Below are 22,290 nucleotides of genomic sequence, written 5' to 3'. Positions count from 1 at the left end.
GCCCAGAGCAGCTGTGGCTGCCCCTGGATCCCTGCAGTGCCCAAGGCCAGGCTGGACATTGGGGTTTGGAGCAGCCTGGGGTAGCCCTGGCCATGGCAGGGGGTGGGAAGTTCCCCCCAACCTGAACCATTCTGTGATCCATTCTGCTCTGCAGCAGCCACCACTCTTCCAGGACTGTAACTCTAAACTTTCTGTGTTTGAAATGTTGAAGTCAGGTTGTTCCTAAGGATAGTTATCATTGCAGTTAATTGGCACATTTTGGGAGAGTATAATTTTATGGAAGATCTGTAGGGCAGGTTGGAGTTTTGGGGGTCCCACTGTGTTCATGCCATGCTCTGGAGCAGGTGAGTTTTCCACGTGCAGAGGGGTGCAGGAGGTGGGGCCACCCTTGGCACTGTGTGACCCCAAGGCTGCTCTGGCAGCAGTGTGGGAGGTGCCAGGATGCTCTGGAGCAGCTTCTCCTGTGGGAACAAAGCCCTGCAGGCCGGGTGGCACATGCAAATGGGGCTGAACAAAGAGTCAGACACAGCCAAAGCCTCACTGCCCCGGCCAAGTCCCTGGGCTTGTGACATTAGCAACTGCTTTAGAGGCTGTAATCTACACCAAAGCCTGCCTGCATTCAAGTGGGGCTGCAGCCAGCACCAGCTTTGGGCTGCTTTGCCATGTTTTTAAGATTTTCCAGCGTTTGTAGTTACAGAGTGAAGGAACTGCAGGCTGGCCCCACTGGGAAGTGTTCCAGACACTTGACACGGCATGGGTACCAGCCTGATCGGGCCACCTTGCCAAGAACCCCTGGAACAAAAACCTCACACACTGTGTAACACCAGTTTTCCAGAGCTCCAGCAAGTCCAGGAATATCCCAGACCTGAGCATTTTTTCTCCTTTAAGGGCAAATGCTGCTTATTAAAGAGCCCCAGTGCTGTCATTCCTTGTTTTTCTGATCCAAAAGTGGACAGAACCTTCTGTTCTGGTTCCAAAAGTGTGTGTGGCTCCTGAGCATGGCATGACAGAACTGGGAAAGGAATTGGTGGGGGGAACAAATGTTGTACTAGTCCAAGGAATAGTGAACCCTTTCAGCAGGAGAGTCACAAGTGCTGGTGGAAGGGCTTCTGGAGGTCTCCAGCCTCCCCTCCCATGCAGAGCAGGGTCACCATGGAGGGCAGGCTGGGAGAATCCTCCATTCTTCCCTTCCTCATCCAGGTATTCCTCACTGTGCTGCATTCAGTCTCGTGTTGCAGGAAGGCATCTGAGTCCAGATGCATTCTCCAGGAGGGCCCCTGGTGTGAAAGGCTGTGGTACTTAAATGGCAGCAGAGAGTTTTACCCAGAAAAGCAAAAAATGAGGGAGGTTTTAACCAGGGAAAACAATTTTCAGTTGGATACCTGTGTGTGTTTGGACTCTGAGCTGAACAGGAGCACAAAACACTGGGGCCTTGGGGTCAGTGGTGGCACCTGGAGTGGGGACACTGCTGTACCAGTGACAGTGACCTGCTGGGGGCTGTGTGGGACTGGGGTGCAGTGGGGCAGGGAGAGCTTTGGATGAGGTGTCCTGCAGGTGAGCCAGGAGCCATCCAGGTGTGTGGGAGTGTGGGTCAGTGTCCTGGCTGGAGACACAGAGCTCAGCCCCACTTCAAAGCCAGCCTGGATCCCAGCCCAGAGCCCTGTGCATTGTGTCCTTGTTCTGTGGCTGGTGACAGCTCTGTCCTGGCACAGCAGCACTGTGGGGATCTGTCCTGGGCAATGCCCTGCTGTGGACCCACAGGGAATTTGGAGCTGCCTGGGTTTTACCCACTCCCTCTGGGTGAAGGCACTGAGAGGGAAGTTTTCCCCTTCCCACAAGGTTTTCCAAGTCTCCCCTTTGCCACAGTGGCAGGACAGTCACAGGCACCCCCTGCCAGATGCTGTGGCAGAAACTCTGCTCTAACAGACCCTTCTCCCCCACATGTCCCATTCCCTGGGCTGTCCCTGGCTCTGCTCTGGCTGCTGCCTTGCAGCATGGTGGTGCATTTCCCTGTCTGAGCCCCAGGTCACACAGCTAATCCTGACCCTGAGCACGGCGCTGCTGCTCGGCTAATTGAAAATGCCACAATTCCCTGCTGACCCTCTGCAATAAAAGCAGTTTCCCCGTGGGTAACCTGACACTGCAGGGCCTGAGATCTGTCAGGAGGGCTCCAGGAGATGCTGGAGAGCTCCCAGCTGTTCACCTCCCTTTTCCCCTGGGTCATTTCAAAGAGCTGCCGGGGAGAGGCCACGGGCTGGGCTGGCTTTGCTTTCTCTGCCTCCTGAGTGTTTTCCAGAGCAAATGTTGACTCTGTCTGACATGACATGGGTTAGTGGAATTAAAGTGATCAGAGATAGGGGGTTTGCTGCCTGAAACCTGACTCTCCCAGCTAAGCCAGCACAGGAATGGGATGCTTTGATTTTCCCGGGGTCTCATCAGTTCCCTCCAGCAAGGAGCAGGGCTGAGCCCTGGGACTGGCAGGTGAAGGGGGGCTGGCTGCAGCCTGGGGGGCAGATTGCATGTCAGCCTTCCAAATGGGCCTAAAGATTATGAAAGACAAGCTGTGGAAAGATGCTGTGTCCCCCTTGCAGGCTGGAGCCACACAGTCCCACAGACACTCCCAGAAGATGCTGCCAGTGCAGTCTGAACCCCTGGGCTGCTCCCTGCAGGGCTGATCTGCCTCCTGGCAGTGGCTTTTCCCATTTTATTTCCTTTACAGCAGAGGTCCATCTTCCCAGCCTGCACAGTGTGACCTTCTAGAGGTCATGGCCATGGGCACTTGGCCAGTGTGCAGCTGGATGTGGGCTGGGTTCACTGGGAGCCAGGCACAAAAACCACTGGCAGTGCTGGCAGCCCACGAGCCAGGACCTGACACAGAAAATTGGCCTCTGCTATCAAAATCTGTTAGACAAGGATGCCCTGATGGGTCCTTTGGGATGGGATGAACCAAAATATCATAATCACTAAATCATAAAATCACAGAATCCCAGACTGGGTTGGGTTGGAAGGGACTTTTAAAATCATCTCATTTCATCCCCTCCAGTGGGCTCCTCCCAGTATCCCAGGTTGCTCCCATCCCCATCCAGCCTGACCTTGGACACTTCCAGGGATGAGGCAGATAGAGGTGGGATAGGAGGAAGGTGACCTCAGGATGTTGAAAAAGCAGAGCTGGGAGAAAGGAGCAGCTCCCAGATTGAAGCTACTGTTGAATAAAAGAGGAAGATGTCCTAGGAGATGTCCTGGAGCTGCTCAGAGCTGTGGTGTGGTGGGGATGGGCTGGAGAGACAAACACATGAGCTGCCTAAGAACCCTCAAATCAGAGACATAGAAACAAGGAGGAAAACAGGCCTGTTTCTTTCTCATTGCCCCAAAACAATTCTTCATTGTATGATGCCCCCCTGCTGCTTTTTGTCAGCATTCTCCTAATGAATTTCCCTGAGCTTCAGAGAGAGTTTTACCAATTACTGGAATTTTGGATGCATTGAGGTTATCTCATCCCTCTCCCAGCAGGACTGGGATGGTAGGAAATGCAGGAACAGCCTCCCTTCCCTGAGCTGGGGGGGCACAGCCAGAAAATCCCAGTGGAGAGGGAAGAGCAGCTCTGCAGGGCTGGGCTGAGGCAGGGAAGTGTCACCTTGGACACACTCAGGAATATCAGACCTCAGCAAGGAGGTGGATGCTGTCTCTGAGAGATGGACCCTGGGTACTGAAGTCAGTTTTGAGGTTTGTTTTTGGAAAGGAGATTAACAAAAAAAATGGAAAATGTAAAGGAGAGAGAGTCATCAGGCTGATAAATGTGTGAAGTGCTCAGGAAACTACTTAAATATCACAGAATTATTGGCTGGTTTGGGTTACAAGAGACTTTAAAATCCTCCAGTTTCAACCCTCCGTGGACAGAAAGGAAACATTTTCATTATCTTTCATCTCTTCCATGAGGACAATATTATTTTCCTAGACTTCGTTTAGCTCCAAAACCCAAAAAAGTTCCTGCAGTTGGAAACTGGAGTCTATAAATTTTAACCTGAAAATAAAAGGTGCATTTTCAAAGAGAGCTTGAGGAAAACCTCCCCAGAGGCACAGTGGGCTCAGCATTGTCTGAAGTCCTCAAAGGAAGCAGGGGGTGTGTCTGTAGCACACTCAGGGGGTCACCCACAGGTGTTTCAGCTATTTTTAACTCTGCCTGGGTTTGTGCAGATGTTCAGACCTCAGTGTTATGGAGCTTTTCCCAATTCTCTGCTAAATTTCTGGTGGTGTTGTGCTGCCTCATCACACTGCCCTGAGTTTGGTGTGACCTTCTTCAGGTTTTCCTGTGATTAAAAAGTGATTGTTTCTTCTGGAAAACTCATATTTGGTTCCTTCTTGTTTTCTTCCATTTCCTTCTTTCCCTTAATACTTTTTAGTGCTTCCAGCAAGTCCCAAACAAACAACCATTTGTATGAAAATTAAATTCTGACTATGCCAAGCCTGAGGCTTCGTGGTGCAACCAGCACTCCCTCTGTCCCTGCAGGAGATGAGGCAAATCCTTATTTACAGACCCCAAAGCCTCTTGTGGAGGGTCAGAGTTGGTTAAGCTGCCTCTGTGTGATGGATTTGTGCCACCTGGGGTTTGGTTTCCCCCAGCACAAACTGCTGAAGTAACCTTGAGGTGCAGCTTTGGAGCCATGGAGCTGCCTGGTTCTGTGCCCAGGGAGGTTTTATCCTTTTGTCACAGGCACAGGGAAAGCTGGACATGCTTTCAGTCAAAGATGTGGAGCTGTAAGGAGAGATGTGCCTGGTTGGGATCTTCAGCAAAAGCTCTTTAAAAAAAAAAAAAAAAAAAAAAAAAGCTCTTTCAGAAAAGTGGCTTCAGCTTCATAATCAGGGCCCAGACCATCACTTGTGATCTCTTTTCCTTTTTTTCCCTTTAGAAAACATGGTTTCAATGCTGGATGTGCCTCAGCTACAGTGCCTGGGAGGCAGGACATGGTGGGGCTTGTTTACAGAGAAGGGATGTGCTTTATGACAAAAAACTGGGATTTTATCTGGAGGTAATCAGGAAGGACAATGTCTTGAAGTGTCTTAGAATCCCAGAATAGTTTGGGTTCAAAGAGACCTTAAAGCCCATCCCATTCCACCTCCTGCCATGGCCAGAGAGATCTTCCACAGCCCAGGGTGCTCCAAACCCCATCCAGCCTGGCCTTGGGCACTGCAGGGATCCAGGGGCAGCCACAGCTGCTCTGGGCATTCTGAGACAGGAATTTTTACTCAATATTTCCATCTATCTCTGTCCTGTGGCAGTGAAGCCATTCCCTGTGTCACTGTCCCTCCATCCCTTGTCCTCAGTCCCTCTCCAGCTCTCCTGGAGCCTCTTCAGTCCCTGGCAGGGGCTCTGAGCTCTCCTTGCATCTCTCTCCTCTCCAGGTGAGCACTCCCATCTCTCCCAGCCTGGCTCTGGAGGGGCTCCAGCCCTTGGAACATGTCCATGGGCTCCCCTGGGCTGGCTGCAGCTCCTCCCTGTGCTTTGTGTGCTGGGACCCCAGGGCATTGCAGGGGGGTCTCCCCAGAGCCCAGCAGAGGAGCAGAATCCCCTCCCAGCACACAGTTGGGTTTCTGCCATTGCTGATCCCTTCAGGGAGGGGGTTGGCCCTGCAGCTCTGCTGGCCACACCTGAGCATGGGGGGCCCTCCTGCAGCCCATCCTTGCCCAGTGTCTGCAGTTCCTGAGCCCAGGCAGTGCCCTGTGTGTGCTGCAGAGCTGCCCCCAGCCAGGGAATTCTGCTGAGCTCCCTGGGTTAAATTAAAGTGCCAGAGCCCCAGGGCAGGCTGGCAGAGGTGTGGCTGTGAGCAGTGTCCTGTGGCCCTGCAGGGCTCAGGGTGGGGACCATGGCAGTGTCACTTGCATCCCTGCTGTGCCCCAGCCCCAGAGGGGTCACCCTGTGGGACACGCTGCCTTTGTACATGAGTGGATTTTCATTAAGCTTGTTTTACACTCCAGTGGTGGTTTTGGTGGGGTTTATTTCTCCAGCAATTCAGAGAAGCCACAGGGCTCCAGTGTGAGGAATCTGAGGCCATCCCTGATCAAGAGGATGCACAAAGTGCCTTTGAAGGACTGCAGTGGTTGGGTTTGCCTCAGTGCCCAGTGCTGATAATGCCAGGGTGTGGGTTTGATCCCCATATAGACACCATTCACCTCAGAGATGGACTCAGTGATCTTTTTGGATCCTTTCCAACTCAAAATATGTGAAATCAAATGGCATTGAGGCTTAAGGGATTCAGTCAGGAGCAGTGTTTCCATCAACTGTGGAATGAAGGAAGGTCTGTTTGTTTTCTGCACTGTTGGGACACACCTGCCCCTGGAGACCCCATGGGGATAAATCCACCTCTGTTCAAACCTCCATGGTGACATCCCAGGGTGATCAAGGCTCTGAGAGTGGGGACTGTACCCATCTGATCTGCTGTGTGCATCACAGGGCACAGTCAGCTGCCTGGCCATTGTGTCAGGATCCAGCTGAAGCTGTTCCTGCTGACTGCACCCAGCAAAGTCACTCTGAGGTCTGCCTGGCTGCTCTAAACTGCTTCCAAGCCCAGACATCCAGTGCCAGCCCAGCCCTGATTCCCAGGACTGGGAGCCTCTCTGTGCACCCCAGGCTCTCACCTGGCACTCAGGGTGTGACAAGGACCATGTTTTGTGGCATTGCACAGTGCTGTGCTCTGTTAGCAAAAAAAACAAGAGAGGGATTGTTTCCATCTGCTCAGCAGTCTGGGGCCACATCTGGGGCTCCCAGTCATGGACAAACTGGAGCAGGTCCAGCAGGACAATGGGGTTAACTGGGGCTGGAGCATGAGAGGTGAGGGCAGCTGAGAGCTGGGTCTGGGCAGGCTGCAGAGGAGGAGGGAGAGAACAGTGGAAACATCCACTAGACACAGCCAGCAAAATCCCAGTGGAATGTGAGGGGAAGTTTCTTACCCAACAAGAGCAAAGCAGCTGGGGGCTGCTGCTCAGAGAGCCTGGGGGAGCCCCATCCAGGGGGTCACATTCACTAGGTCTCATCAAAAGCAAAATAATGTGATTTTGAAATTACTCTGCCAGCCTGTGGGAGCAGAAACATCCCTAGATCACTGCTGACCTGTGATTTCATTCCTGCACTGCCCTGGTGACTGTGATAAGAGGAGCAGATGCTGCAGTGGGGAGGTTCCTGCCCTTCCAGAACCACTCCCCTGCCCCAGGTGCAGGAAAGGGCTGAGGTTGCTGCAGTCCTTCATCTCAGCTGCCTCCTCCCACCATGCAGCACATTTGTCTCATTAAGCTCATTAGATGAGCCCAGCCTCATCCATTAGGATCGTTTGCTGAGCCAGAGCAGAGCAGGTTCACATGAGTCACACAGGTGCTGCTGTAGCTGCTGTCCTGTTCATCTCCCCAGGGAGGGGCAGGAGGTGTTGGGGGAATGCTGTGCTCCCAGCCTGGGCTGCAGTGTGTGCATCTGGAAGCACATCCCAGAGACTCACTCCTACCAGGAGGAACCTGCAGCTGAGGAGCTTCTCCAGCTGCAAGGCACTGAACCTGTGCCTGAACCATGGGATGTTGCCTCATCCTGGTGCTGTGGTGGGACAGCTCTGGCTGTACAGGGTCCCTGTCCTGGAGAAGCTCAGTGTGTGAGTGTGGGATCAGTTCCCAGAGCAGGTGGCAGAGACACCACAGGCTGTGTGCTCCCCTCATCCAGTGCCATCCTGCCTCAGGGCATCTGCAGCACAGTCACATCTCCCTTCCCAGCCTTGTCCCCAGAGACAGAGATGTTTGTCTTGGAACCACAGCTGTCCTATGGAATCCATGTTGACAAGGAAGCAGCAAGCTCCAGCAAGAGCTGACAGGCTCCAGAAACATTACCTGTGTTTCATCTTCCTGCCAGGGAGAAACTGTTCCCAGGAGTTTGGAAAGATGTGGCCTGAAGCAGTGGGATGGGGATGTCAGGGTGGGAGGGGAGCAGTGTCACAGAGCAAGGGGAGGGCTGAGGTGACACTGAGGGTGTCAGGCTGTTGGGTAATGGGGCTTTGCTTAAGCAGAGATGGATGGAAGGCTGACCTCAGCCTTGGAATGGTTTGGGTTGGAAGGGAGATTAAAGATCCCATCCCACCCTCTGCCATGGGCAGGGACACCTTCCACCAAACCAGGTTCCTCCAGGGCCTGTCCAGCCTGGCCTGGGACACTTCCAGGGATGGAAGTTCTCTGCAGTCCTTCTAGTTTTGTTCTCCTGGACAAAACTAGAGCTCAACAACACTACTGAGGCTGATCTACATCACACCTCCCTTCAGGAGTGGGGAAGCCCAGGCAGGTGAAGGGGAATGGTGCAGCAGTGTGTGGCAGATCTTGTGTTACCCCAACCAGCCCCTTGGCACCCAGACATTGAGCATCCTGGGAGCTGCAGGGCTATGGGTCAGAGAAGCAGCAGTGAAGAGACAGACAGTGGATCAGGAAATGGCTTTTGTTGGTGTGTTGGAGAGGAGTAGCTCAGTGGTAATTCACTGTGATGTGCAGGAACATGCTGAGGCCACACTCACCACTGCAGTCCCAGCTGGCACAGCTCCTGTCAGTGCCCCTGATGCCAAGGGGAGCCAGCCTGGAGCTGGGTGAGAGGTGCCTTCCTTTGGGTGCTGCTCCTCCTGGCTGTTCTCTGAGCTGTCAAATGAGTTGTTCTTCCATGAAATATTGTAAGGGCTGGACTTGGGAAAAGCCCATCTGAGTGCAAAGCTCTCTGCATCCATTTGGCCTGGCATGCAAGTGATGGAGAAGCTTTCATGCTCCCACTGCAGTCCTGTCCCACCCCTGAGGCCTCCCCTGTGCCCTGGGGCTGCTGCAGCAGTGCTGTGCTCACAGATGTGCCAGGGCTAACCTCCACTGCAGCCTGAGCTCTGCAGGGCTGGTCTGGCACCAGGGCTGGTGTGGGATGGCCCTGCACTGGTGTGGATGTGCTGGCACAGAGGGAGGGCACAGACACTGGGGGAGCAGGGACACAGGCACCTGTGGGGGTCAGCCCTGCATTGAGGGTGGGTGGGTGTCACCTGCTCTGCTGTGAACCCTGGAATCAGAGAATATCCCAGCTTGGAATGGGCCCCCAGGGATCATCCAGTCCCACTGCTGGCCCTGCACAGACACCCCAATGACCCCACCCTGTCTGACTGCTCCTGGAGCTCTGGCAGTCCTGGGGCTGTGCCCCTTCCCTGGGCAGTGCCAGCACCCTCTGGGGAAGAACCTTTCCCTGATCTCCACCCAACCCTCCCTGACACAGCTCCAGCCATTCCCTGGGTGCTGTCCTGTCACAGAGCAGAGATGGCAGCTGCAGAGTGATGAGTTTCCTGACCTGCAGGACTGAAATCACCCTGGGCTGTTGGCTCACTGGGCCAGGGCTGCTCAGAGTTTCCCAGGGAGGTGGCAGCAGCCCCACACTCTGCTCCCTGCCCCATGGGCTTGTCAGCACAGCTCCCTGGGCAGCTTTCCCAGGTGTGGCACAGCCAGGTCTGCGTGGTGCCCACCTGGCCATGACCATGGCAGCTGCCTGGGCTGTCTGCAGGGCTGGCAGGGCAGGCAGGGGCAGATAGAAGCTGGCAGGGCAGTTTGTGCTGAATGGGACAGGCAGTGTTGAGCTGTGTTGTGTGCAGGCAGGGCTGGCAGGGCAGGCAGGGCAGACAGAAGCTGGCAGAGCAGTTTGTGCTGAATGGGACAGGCAGTGCTGGGCTGTCCTGTGTGCAGGCTGCTCTCCATTGTCAGTGTGTCAGGTCAGCTTTGTGCTGCCTGCTCAGGCTGCTGGATGCACCTCCCCTCATTGGCCTGTGCAGCTCACTGCCCAGCCTGCCTGAGCCTTGGGAAGCTGCTCCATGCAAATGGAAGAGTGGAAAACACTGATTTCCCCAGGGCAAGCAGGGAGGAGTGCTGGGATGGGGCTGGTGGGGCTTTTCCTGGTGGAACAATGCTGTACCTGCTCCAACCATGGGCTCTTTTTGCATTTTCCTGCTTGTCACACTCTCCTCTGTTCTCTAACTACCAATTCAGCAGAACCATTTTTTTCTCCCCCCATTGCTCTCTCAAACTGCAAAATCCAGCATCTCCTGACCCCTGGGCAGCTCTCCCAGTGCAGGAAGTGAATTCCAAAGCTCTGAACAGGTGAACACACCTGTGCAGGTGTCTGACTGTCCCACTCTATGTTTCTCTTCCAGCCCCTTCTGCTGTGTCCATCATGCACCAGGTGAGCCGTACTGTGGACAGCATCACCCTCTCCTGGTCCCAGCCTGACCAGCCCAATGGAGTCATCCTGGACTATGAGCTGCAGTATTATGAGAAGGTACTGAGGGACCTTGGCAGGGTCAGCCACAGCTTCTGGGGAGAGGAAGGGGTGCAGAGCTTCACTTAAGGGCATGCAGTGGTTGGTCAGTAGGAGATTTCTCTTGCTTCATTTGGTCACATGGGTGACAGTGGCCATCAATCCTTGGGGTCCAGTGATGGTTCCAGTGGCCCAAGTGTAGAAAATCCACTGGTCATTCAGGAGCTTCTCCTGAGAACTGGTGGCGAGTGGACTCATTGCAGGGAGAGCAAGATAGCCAAGCTCCAGGGTGTTTGGATTTTTTTCATTGGGGCATCAGTAGAAAATGGGAATGACAGGGAACATCCAGTCCCAGGCTGGAGCACACTCAGTGGATGTCCAGTCTTGGAGATTTTCTGGAGTGCTGTCCATGGCTGCATTCACACCAAAGGTGAGTTTGGCATCTCTGCAGCATCCTGAGCCCAGATGTTGTACAGGGAGGAGGTGTCCCCTGCTTCCATGGAGGGTCCAGTGTGAAGGGGTCCCACAGCTTTGGCTCTTTCATCCCTGAGGAACCTGCTACTTCCACAACCTCCCTGTCCAGGCAAGCAGAGGGGTTTCAGTCTGATCTCAGGGTGTCCATTGTGGAGGTTCTCTGGACCTCTAGTGCTCTAAAGCACCAAACTCCAGAGCTCTTAGCTCCTACTTCATCAGGTAATCTTAAATAAGCAAGCAGCTAATAGTTAAAAGGTTATTTATTACCAGGCACATCTTATTACAAAGCACATCAGTCTCAACAGGCAATAGCAAACAGCAATGGCAAAAGCAGTGGCAGCAGCAGAGCAAAAACCTGGCAAAGAGCAAATGGCTAAAAGCAAGTGGCTAAATCAACAACTCTCCCCAATACAAACTCTTATATAGGATTTTTCCAAAAAGCTAAATGCAAGCTCAGACCACCACTCCTTAACCTATTAGAATTCCAGTTTCTTAGCACACCAGGTTACATATAGAACTATAATACAATCTGTCTTGTTCTATCTGAAAAATGTAACAATATTATAACTATAGCTTTATTATGTGTAAGTCCTGTGGGCCTGGAGCCTCCACTGAAGATATCAGTGTGTTTCAGCCTTCACTAGAACACACCTAGCTACTGTGGCATTTGAAACCTTTCACTTACTAAAAGCATTAGAACTCACCCTAAAACTTACTAACTTAAATGTCTACTTTGTGTGTGAGTGGCTTAATGTACTTCAATCCATCCAAAGGCTTTAATTTAATCCCTGCACTCTGATTTCTCTCTGAAGGATTCAGAGACACCCCTGACTCACTGACTCCAACACATCCCACCAGTGGCAGCTCAGAGACCTGAGCACCACGTGAAGGTTGGTCCTGGTCCCTGCCAGGCTGAACTTCATCTGTGCAGCCCAGGGGAGATGGGGAGCAGGAGACTTCTCCTTCCAGGAATCTGCCCTCTTGCACAAGAGCTTATAAACTATACATCATAAATTGCAAACTAACTAATTAAAAAGCTTTATGATTAAATGGAACTGAAAATATTTTTCCCAGCAGTTGCCGGAAGAAATGATTAATCCCCCCCACTGCCTGCCTGTGACCTATTTTCTCATCACCAAGAGCCAGAGGGAGAATGGGGAGGAGGGGGGGGCTCCTTTGTAAGCTGTTAAATAGGTCCTGACCTATATTGCATAAATCACAGCCATTTATTTTGACCCTTGGAAATGATCCCAGAGTATGTGGCAAGATGGATGAGTAGATAACAAGACAGATCTGGGAAGCAAAGAGGGGTAATTTCCCTGTGGACCCTCAGTGTAGAGGCAGAAGATCTCAGGGAGTGCATTCTCCTCTTACTTGATCTTAGTCTCTCACTCTCTGTCTTTCTTCTCTCTCCTCTGTTTTCTGAGGGAGGCTGTAAATAAAAGGAATTTTTGTCTTAAAAATGGTGCTGCTGTTGGTGGCCAGTCTTTGCAGGCAGCCACACCTCATCCATTGTCAAAGTTAGGAACAGCAGGAGCCTGAGATGAGCTCATTTGGTTGGAGCATAGTGCTGATATCACTGAGGTTGTGTTCAATCCCTGCATAGGCCATTTACTTCAGAGTTGGACTTGATGATCCTTGTGGATCTCTTCCAACTGAGAATATTCAGTATTTAGTGTCCCTGGGAATGGGGACAGGTGGCAGTGCTGTTCATGGGGCACTAAGCCTGGCACAGAGGGCAGAGCTGGTCTGAACTTCTCCCTGTGCTGGTATTTCAGAGCACCATAGAAGCATCCCAGACTGGTTTGGGTTGGAAGGGACCTTAAAGCTCATCAAGTGCCACCCCCTGCCATGGGCAGGGACACCTTCCACTATCCCAGGCTGCTTCAAGCCCTGTCCAGCCTGGCCTTGGGCACTGCCAGGGATCCAGAGCTGCTCAGGGCACCCTGTGCCAGGGCCTCCTCACCCTCCCAGGGAACAATTTCTGCCCAGTATCCCATCCATCCCTGCCCTCTGGCAGTGGGAAGCAGCTCCAGCTGGGACCAGCCCTGCAGAGGGATCTCACCAGAGCAGGGCAGAGTCATTTCAACCCCAGGGAATCTTTTTTTTTTTTGCTGGTTCTTGGTTTGAAGAAGGCCCAGCTCCATGTCCCAACCCTGATGTTTGTATGTGCACAGGGACCCTGGATCCTGCTCTGCTGCTGGGCACAGCTGAGTCCAGCTCAGTCCAGCCATTGCAGTGCTGAGTTCTGCAATCAAAAGCCCTTTACTGGGTCCCTGAGAACAATCCCAAAATGCAGGGCTTTGGCTGTGCCATGCTCTTGCCCTCAATCCAGCAGCTGGATGTGCTGTGTGACACATCCCAGGTGTGTTCTCACTCCACTGCCAGTCTGTGCAGAGGTGATTTCCTTCCAAATATTTCATTACAAACTGTCCCATGTGCTTCTGAATGCTCAGCAAATATCTCTGGAGCTGGTTAAGGTGTTTCTGGTGGAATTTTTTCTTCCCCCAGCAGAAAATTATGTTATATTTTCATGACAACAGCTGAAATGAAGAGTAGCAGCATACACATTGAGTATAAAAAGCACCCTGGCTCTTCATTTTTAAAAAGTTCTCTTCTATATAAAGACATAAAAATTAAATTAAAAAATAGAAGCATTTATTTTTGATTCAACAGAAAAGAGCTGTTCACAATACCTGAAACAAAAGGTGTATTTTTGTTTTCCTTTCACAGATTATTTATAACACTGCTATTCTTAGATGCCATTAAAAGTGTCTGTGCAAAGGCAGCATTATGAGTTTCTTTCTGGTGGAGTTGGAGCAGATCTGCACAGATTGTTGCACAAACACTGCCTGACGTGGCTGCTCTCTGCAGCCCTCGACTTAATGGTTTTTTTTTTTCACTTTCAAGAGGCACCTGCCAACATTTGTCTTATTAAAAAAGTCTTGTCTTCATTTAGAAAGGGCGTAGCAGTTTTTATCCAAAGTTGCCAAACTCCTCCCAGAGTGTGAGAACTGGAGACCCACTGTAGTGTCAAAGAGTAATTAGCCCTTCTCATTATGCAAAATGATTGGGTTTGATGATGCTCAGAGTCACCATTTGTTATTGTGTGAAGACATTCAGCCCAGTTTGGTCACCAGTGCAAGATCTTAGAGGGGGAAGGAGCCGTTTGATGTGTGCAGGCAGTGCTGGAGAGGGAGCATTGGCTGGCTGGGGGATGGAGGGTGGGGGAGAGGAGCTGGAAGGTCAATGTGCAGTTGGAGGTGCAGGTAGAGCCCTCCTGGTACCCAGGAGCTTCTGGCCAGAGCTCAGCACAGAGCTTGGACCAAGGGTGCTGGAGGTGCTGCTCCCAGGCAGGCTCAAGGACATCCCTGCCCATGTCAGGGGGATGGAACAAGATGGTCTTTAAGGTCCCTTCCAACCCAAACCATCCTGGTTCTGTGATTCTCTGCCTTTTTGGAGTCTGTCCTGCAGTGCTGGACACCAGAATTCCCCAGAGCCAAAGCTGCTGCTGGTGTTTCCCATCTGCCCTGAGCTGGGGCTGCCCCTTCACCCAGTGCTGCCCAAAGCCTGGTGTGAGGATTTTGACTTCTGCTGCTCTAAGGCACTAACTCTGGACCTGTTGGCTTTTATTTTGTCAGTTTATTTTGAATAAGCATAACAGCTAATAGTTGCTAAAAACGTTATTTATTACTGTCCTGGTGTGGAGGACAGTTGTCTGCCAATAAAGGCAGAATCTTCTCTTTGAAATGGAGAATGTCAACTCATTTGTTCCAAATTATTATGGTTTTGAAATTAAGGGGCTCTCAGGCAAAGAGATGGGAATTAGGAATAACAGTTCTTTACTAGGAAAATTAAAATAAAAATACAGTATTACAAAGAACAATCCCAAAACACTGCCAGAGTCAGAATCCAAGGGGACACCCATCAGTCAGTCAGGGTGGTGGCAGCAGTCCCATTCAATGGTGGCTGCATCCTCCTGCAGTGGCAGATGTGGTTCAGCTGGAGCAGTGCTCCTGGAGAAGGTGCAGTTTCCTCTGAATGTGCAGGGATGATGTGGAAAGGTCTGGCTTTGCTCTGGAATCTAGTGGAAAGAAGGTGCCTTGGTGTCCAAAATGTCAGTTTTTATCTGGGTAGGAAAGGCTTGGCTCCTCCCCTGGCTGGAGCATCTCCCAGTGGGATGATGGAATTTTATCAGTCATGCACTGGGACTCAATGGCCATGAACAGGAGATATCTCCTGGAGGGAGGATGGGCTGTGGGAAATATAAAGATGATTGTCCCAGCTGGTTTAAAGATGGCCCATTAGCAGATAATATGTGCCAGGAGATCAGGGTCACTGCCCCACCCAGTTTTTAACCATGACCCATTAACAGGAGATAATTCCCACAGGGATAAGAATCGCTGCCACACCCAGTTTTTAACAATGGCCCATTAACAGGTGATACCTCCTGGATGAAGGGTGGGTCACGGGAAAGATAAAGATGATTGTCCCAGCTGGTTTAAAGATGGCCCATTAGCTGATAATAATGTGCCAGGAGATCAGGGTCACTGCCCCACCCAGCTGCAGTAGATGGGGACAGAATTCACATTGCTGCCCACATCAACCCAACACAATTACAAAGTGCATTAGATTTAAAAGGCAATAGTAAAAGGCAATGGCAAGAACCTGTGTCAATAAGAAGATGGTTAAAAGCTTTGGTAAAAGCCAAAGGCTAAAAGTACCAACTTTCTCTAATATTTACTCTTATATAGGATTTTTCTAACAAGTTAGGATGCAAGCTCAGACTGCTGCTTTTTAACTTTCTAGAATTTTAGTTTCTTAGTAGGCCAGGTTATGTATAAACTACACATACAACTTATTTTGTTTTATTTGAACAATGTAAGCAATATTTTTACTATAGCTCTATTATGTTTATGTACTGTCTACAACTATGTTCCTGGAGCCTCTCCTGGAAACAATAGCATGTTTTTCAGCCTTCACTGGAACTTGTACTGCTACTGTGGAATCTAAACTTTTCACTTACTAAAAGCATTACAGCTCATACTAAAACTTACTAACTTCTACTTAAACATTTACTTTATGTGTGAGTGGCTTAATATACCTCAATTTATTTAGAGGGTTTAATTCCATCCCTGCACTTTGATTTCTCTTTGAAGAATTCAGAAAGACCCTTGACTCATTGACTCCCAACACTCTAGGAGGGGGGCTCTGTCCCAGTAAAACTGGGAGTTCAAGGAGATGGAGAGGAAACCCTGCCAGGGAGCCCTGGGGTAACCTGCCTGCAGTCCCAGTCCCTGCCCAGGGCCACACTGGGGCTGAGCACTGTGCAGGACTCAGTTTGGGACAGGCTTTCAGACACTCAGAATAATTAAAGTTGGAGAAACTCTCCAAGATTAGTCAGTCCAGCCTTCACCCAACACCTCAGTGCCCACCAAGCCACATTGCCAAGTGCAGCAAAATCTCATTTTTTGATCTCTTCCAGGGATGGGGATTCCAGCACTGCCCTGGGCAGCCTGTGCCAATAGATGAAAACCCTTCTAATGAAGAAATGTTTCCTTATATCTAACTTATCCTTGGCCATTTCCCCTTTTCCCACTTGATGGGACACCTGGCTGGGGGCACAAATGTTCTTGGGCTGTCCCCACGTTGGATCCCAGAAATTGGGATTTTTGAGCTTTCTGTGCTTCCTGACCCCCAGGAGAACACTGCTTTTGACCTGAGGCCTTGGAAAAGGCTTCCAAATTTGGATGATGGAGTTAAAATCAGTGGTGTGTAGTTGAATAGAAGTGTGTGATTTCACATGGTGAAGGGTTTGGAATTTGGGGTTTTATGATAGAATAATATGTATGGGACAAGATGGAATATTTTGGGTGGTGTCTCTTTTGGTGTTCATCTTCCTTCTCTTCATTCTTTCAGGCAGTAATTTTTGCTTGGACTGGTAGTGCTGCACTGAGGGACATGGGAGTTTGGCTATTGGGTCAAAAGTATAAATAATATAGGTGTTAATTCTTTATTGGATTGTTTAGCTTTAAAAGACCTTGTAGCAGCTGGATTCATCTCCATTTTGCTCACTTTTAGCTGGTGGCTAAGAGTATTGCTGAACTCTCTGTACTTTAGATAAGATTTAATAAACAACCAATCCCAAACACAAGAAAATTAGTTTCCTTCATCTATTTTTTAATCCTGGCTCTGAAGAAACTTCAGACAAACCTGTAATGAAGTGGTGCAAACACCACCCTGTTACATCCCTGCAAGTGCTGGGTCCCTGTGAGGGTTCAGGTGCTGTGGGTGCCCCAGTGCAGCCCCAGTGGGGCTGACAGGACCCTGCTGCCTCCCTTGGGCATCCCAAAATGCAGCTGTGATGGTTTGGTAGCCAGCCCTGGCATGGCTGTGCCCTGCTGTGTTTGCCCCCAGGGCCATGGCAGATGCCACTGTGCAGACTCAGGGGAACTCTGCCAAATTCACTCAGTTGACATTTTTTTCTTGGCTTTTTTACTCTCTAATTTTTTAAAATGTGACTTTTTAGAACCAATTTTTGTAAATCCTTTGGGGGTCTCACAGCCTATCTATGTTTCAAGAGATTCTTTGTTAATCAGACTTTGGTTTCGGCTTCAATTTGACTGAACCAGATGAGGACTCAAAATCAAACTAGTGTGTTATTTTGAATTAGGATTTCCAAACTCAGAACAAAATCAGCAGGAAGGAAAAAAAAACAAAAACCCAAACACCACAATACTCTGCTTGAACTTGGGTTTTAAACCTCCAGGGATGCACTTGGTCTGCTGGAGAATCCCAGAGAGGGGAAAGGGGAGATTGTTTGAGGTGAATGTGCAGGTTCTGGAGAGGTGATGCCAAGGAGAAAGAAGAGGTTTGATAAGGGAGGGTGGGGAGGTGTAAATGGTTTTTGCTTGTGGTCTGGATTTAAAGGAGAGCACATCACAGGCACACCTTCCTCAGCCAAGCACACATCAATTTCCCAGGCTATCAACCACCTTGTAGGCTTGGCCATTATATTCCATTTAAAGTCCTGCAGGAGCAGGGATGAGGTTCTCCAAAAGAGTTGGACAAATGGTTTTAAAACAACTGTGTTGTTAGTGCCCTCCAAGGGCCTGGGAGGATTCATCCAAGCTCTAAAACTGTAAACATTTCCTGACCTATTTCTCTCCTTGCCTGCCTGGGAAAGGTCCAAGGGAGTGCTGGGTCCTGATCAGACAAACGAGGCCATGAGTTTGCTGTGTGGTCATCTTTCCTTGGTCTCTGTGTGTCTGTAATTGAGCTTTTCACTGTCAGTCTGATTGCCCAGTGACAATCAGGAACCTTCAGCACCAGCTCCAGATGCATAGAACAGATATTGTAGTTTTTAGAAGGGAAAATTGTTCCTGAATAGTGTTGATAGTGAAGGTCTCCCAGGTGTTTAATAGAATTATAGGGTGGTTGGGCTGGGAGGGACCTCAGAGTCCATCCACTCCACCCCTGCCATGGCAGGGACTCCTTCCATAGCCCAGGCTGCTCCAAGCCTCATCCAGCCTGGCCCTGGGCACTGCCAGGGATCCAGGGGCAGCCACAGCTTCTCTGGGCATCTTGTGCCAGGATTTCATCACCCTCACAGAGAAAAAATTCTTCCCAATATCCCATCTAACCCTGCTCTGTTTCAGTCTAAAGCCATTCCCTATTCCTCCATGCCCCTACATGGAACCCAGAGCTCCCCTGCACTCCCTGCAGAAGGGTTTGCATTTCCATCCCTTGGGTTTGGCCAGGCACTTGAAGAAACAATCCTGCCAGAGCCCTCTCTTCCCACCACCCACACCAGAGCACTGCTCAGCTAACAGCTTGAGACATGAAATGAGCTCTGTTCAAGGTTGGATGGATGGTATGGGGAGGCCCTGGTGCCCAGAGAAGCTGTGGTGCCTCATCCCTGGAGGCTCTGGGCAGTGGGGTGGGAACAGAACTTCTCCAGAGGCCCAAACCCAGTGTTCAGGTGGACTTTACCTCCTGGCAGAAGGAAATGGGAGTTGGGGAAGAGCAAAGAGCCAATGCTGAGTCTGGATAAAGCACAGGAGAAAAGGATGGAGGAGGAGGAAAGTGCCAAGAGAAAGGCACAGAAGAGGGGAGAAGCTCCCATCTCCATCCACCTCAAGGCTGAGAGAAGCCTTGTGAGTTTTGTAGCTGCTGCCTTCTTTAGAGCCTTTGCTGAGAGGTGTTGAGCAGCCCAGGGATATCCATGGTCCCATCCCTGAGTCTGTGTCCCTGTTTGTTCAGACCTGTTTGTTCACACCCTGCTGCTCTCTCCACCCTGGCCTCCTGCCCTCCCTTCTCCCAGAAGCACAGCTCCTGATGCTAAACTGACTTTCCTGATGATGGATCTGTGTTTTCCTGGCAGGATCTGAGCGAGCTGAACTCCACCACAGTGAAGAGCCCCACCAACACCGTGGCAGTGCAGAACCTGAAGGCTGGCACCATCTACGTGTTCCAGGTGCGGGCACGCACCGTGGCTGGCTACGGCCGCTACAGCGGCAAGATGTACTTCCAGACCATGACTGAGGGTGAGTCTGCAGCTGCCTCGCCAGGAATTCGGGGTCTAGAGACATGTGGAGATACACACACAGCTGTTCTCTTGCTGTCAGTCCCATGGGTGCTTGTTCCATGCAGAGAAGGACCCTATTTCTGCCCAGGTTTCTGTTGTGGGGATGTGTCTGCTCAGCTGGATGTAGAGGAAGCAAAATTGATGTTTTCTACCTGCACAGCTGCTGATGACAAGCACAGAGCCATGTCTTAATTTTCTAAATTTGTGCTGCTAAATAAAACAGGTCAAGCTAGTTTTCTGGCCCTGGGGGCAAGGACGAGACAGAGCATGCATCCACAGGATTGGAAAGGAATAGCTCCATCCAGCCTTCCTTCTGGGACACAGAGAACAGTCCTGACTGTCCCAAGCCAAAGCCATGCCAGGAATCAAACATGGCCTGTGCTCAGGGCCATCTTCTGACTTGGATGACCTCACACAGTAACCTGTTCCCTTTTCCCCCTGTGCCAGCTGAGTACCAGACCAGCGTGCAGGAGAAGCTGCCGCTCATCATCGGCTCCTCGGCAGCAGGGCTGGTGTTCCTCATCGCTGTGGTGGTCATTGGCATCGTGTGCAGCAGGTAGGACAGGCTGGCACAGCCCTCTCCATCTCCTGGAGCTCCCACTTCCATTGGGACACAGCCCCACCCCAGAGCTTGGAGCCAGGGTGCTGTAGGTGCTGCTCCCAGGCTGGCTCAGGGGACATGTCAGGGGGTTGCAGCATTGGCTGGCTGGGGGATGGAGGGTGGGGGAGAGGAGCTGGAAGGTCAATGTGCAGTTGGAGGTGCAGGTAGAGCCCTCCTGGTGCCCAGGAGCTTCTGGCCATAGCTCAGCACAGAGCTTGGACCAAGGGTGCTGGAGGTGCTGCTCCCAGGCAGGCTCAGGGACACCCCTGCCCATGTCAGGGGGATGGAACAAGATGGTCTTTAAGGTCCCTTCCAACCCAAACCATCCTGGTTCTGTGATTCTCTGCCTTTTTGGAGTCTGTCCTGCAGTGCTGGACACCAGAATCCCCCAGAGTCAAAGCTGCTGCTGGTGTTTCCCATCTGCCCTGAGCTGGGGCTGCCCCTTCACCCAGTGCTGGGAGGGGGACAGGGATGTCCCAGGGAGGGGACAGAGGTGTGCCCAGCCCATCCCCAGCCCGAGGGGCCCATGCTGTGCTCAGCTCTCCCTTCCCTTCCAGAAGACGGGGCTTCGAGCGGGCAGACTCGGAGTACACGGACAAGCTGCAGCACTACACCAGCGGCCACAGTACGTACCGGGGGCCCCCCCCGGCCCTGGGGGGCCGCTCCCTGCTCGGTTGGTGCTCCTGTTCACTCAGGGCTTGCAGGGTGGGGGTGGGTGGGTGTGGGTGGGTGTGGGTGGGTGGGTGTCACCACCTGCTCAACCCCAGCGGGAGTCGCGATGGTTTGTTCAACCCCAGGGTGCCAAAGACAAACAGCAAGAGACTCAGGGTTTGTTCAGCAGAAAGCAGCAATGCAATTTATTGAGTGAAAACAATTCAGTTTTGTAATAGAGACACAGAGAGAGAGAGAGAGGATGGGATGTAGCTACCAACAGACGGGACACATCCTCACGGTCGTCCGATGATAGATGTGTCTTCAATCCCTTGAGGAGAAAGAGATCTCAGAGTCTCTTTAAGAAAGTCACTTTTTATAATCCTGTTCTAAAGCAAATGGCCTCTGGCCAAAATGTGGGGAGATTTATGGAGTATTGTATGCAGAGATCATTGCTCCAAGGAACAGGTGCAGGAACAGGGTGCTATGAGCAGCACCCTGCTCGTGCCTTGGCAGCACCAGGCACAGCTACAGACAGCCCTGGGCAAGCACCAGGCACAGCTACAGACAGCCCTTGGCCAACATCCACCTGGGCCAGGCCAGAACTCAGCTCCAGAGCGAGTGTGGGGTCCCAGGTCTCAGTCTCTGAGAGTTTTGAGGCAGATCAGAGAAACTTCAGACCGACTCTTGCAGCAGGGCAGCTCTGGATCCCCCAGCCCTGCTCCCAGCCCTGTGTGCTGCCAGGTGCCTGAGCACATCCTGCAGATCTTTGTGACAGCCAGCACCCCCTGAAGCATCCCTGTGTTCTGTGCTGCAGCCTCTGGCACCATGCTGTGTCCTGCTCCTCCAGCTCCTGAGCTTTGGCCATCTCCTGGGAGCAGTGAGACCCCTTCCCTGACCTATCCCTGCAGGAACCCACAGAGCTTTGCTAGAGCCCATCCCAGTGCTCCCAGATTCCCAGAAGACAGGAGATATATCTATATATAGGTATATCATACAATACCTAACATGCCCTCTCTTGTAGCCTCCCTCTTCCAATATCTCTGTGCAAGGCACTCCCTCACAGTCAGCATTCCTGCTCAGCCTCACTGCCCACCCTGCCTCACCCCAGTGCATCCCTCTTTCCCCATCCCTAGAAGAAGGGCAGATTGGGCAGGGCTTGGAGCAGCCTGGGATAGTGGCAGGTGTCTGTGGAATGAGATGAGGTCATTTAAGATTCCTTCCAACTATTCCATGATTAAACTGTGCCTTCGTGTCCCTGAATCACTAGAGACCTGTTGATCTAATCTTGCTTTATTCCTATCTCAGTTGTGATTTTCCTCATGTTCTACTTGCAGCTTCAGGATTTCTGCCCTTTTAATACTTTGTTCCTGTACAAATCCAGGCCTTGCTCAGAGCAGGGAAAACACCAGTAGTGTTTCCACTCAGGACTCATTTGCTCCTGCTTTTACCTGGGAAACATGTCCCAAAAGGCAGAGCTGCAGCCCTGTGCCCCAGCAGCCTTGCTGCTGCCTCGCTATCACTTACCAGGAAAAATGACACTTTTCAGGAGACATTATGTAAATGCAGCTCTCAGTTGTTTGTCAGTCTGGGCTGCAAACACACATTCACACATTCTCCCAGGGCATGGTGTGGGATATGACAGCTCCAGGCTGGGATGGTTTAATCACTTGGAGCAGACCTGGT

The 22,290-nt window shown here is 51.3% G+C and overlaps 1 protein-coding gene across 4 annotated transcripts in view; it reads left to right on the top strand.

Moving 5' to 3' along the window:
• The window catches only part of EPHB2 (EPH receptor B2), a 123,656-nt gene that overhangs the window by 86,620 nt on the left and 14,746 nt on the right, over nucleotides 1–22,290 (top strand). The window contains exons 6-9 of one of the 4 annotated variants that reach the window (XM_079326068.1): nucleotides 10,188–10,312; nucleotides 19,149–19,311; nucleotides 19,800–19,908; nucleotides 20,514–20,578. In XM_079326068.1, the coding sequence (XP_079182194.1) occupies nucleotides 10,188–10,312; nucleotides 19,149–19,311; nucleotides 19,800–19,908; nucleotides 20,514–20,578 (462 nt within the window). Of the gene's footprint in view, nucleotides 1–10,187; nucleotides 10,313–19,148; nucleotides 19,312–19,799; nucleotides 19,909–20,510; nucleotides 20,627–22,290 lie in introns of all 4 variants that reach the window. The other 3 variants (XM_079326066.1, XM_079326067.1, XM_079326065.1) reach the window with 3 other exon arrangements.

The sequence above is a fragment of the Erithacus rubecula genome (assembly GCF_903797595.1).
Source record: "Erithacus rubecula genome assembly, chromosome: 24".
Lineage (NCBI taxonomy): Eukaryota > Metazoa > Chordata > Aves > Passeriformes > Muscicapidae > Erithacus > Erithacus rubecula.
This window is presented reverse-complemented; position numbering and strand designations above follow the sequence as displayed.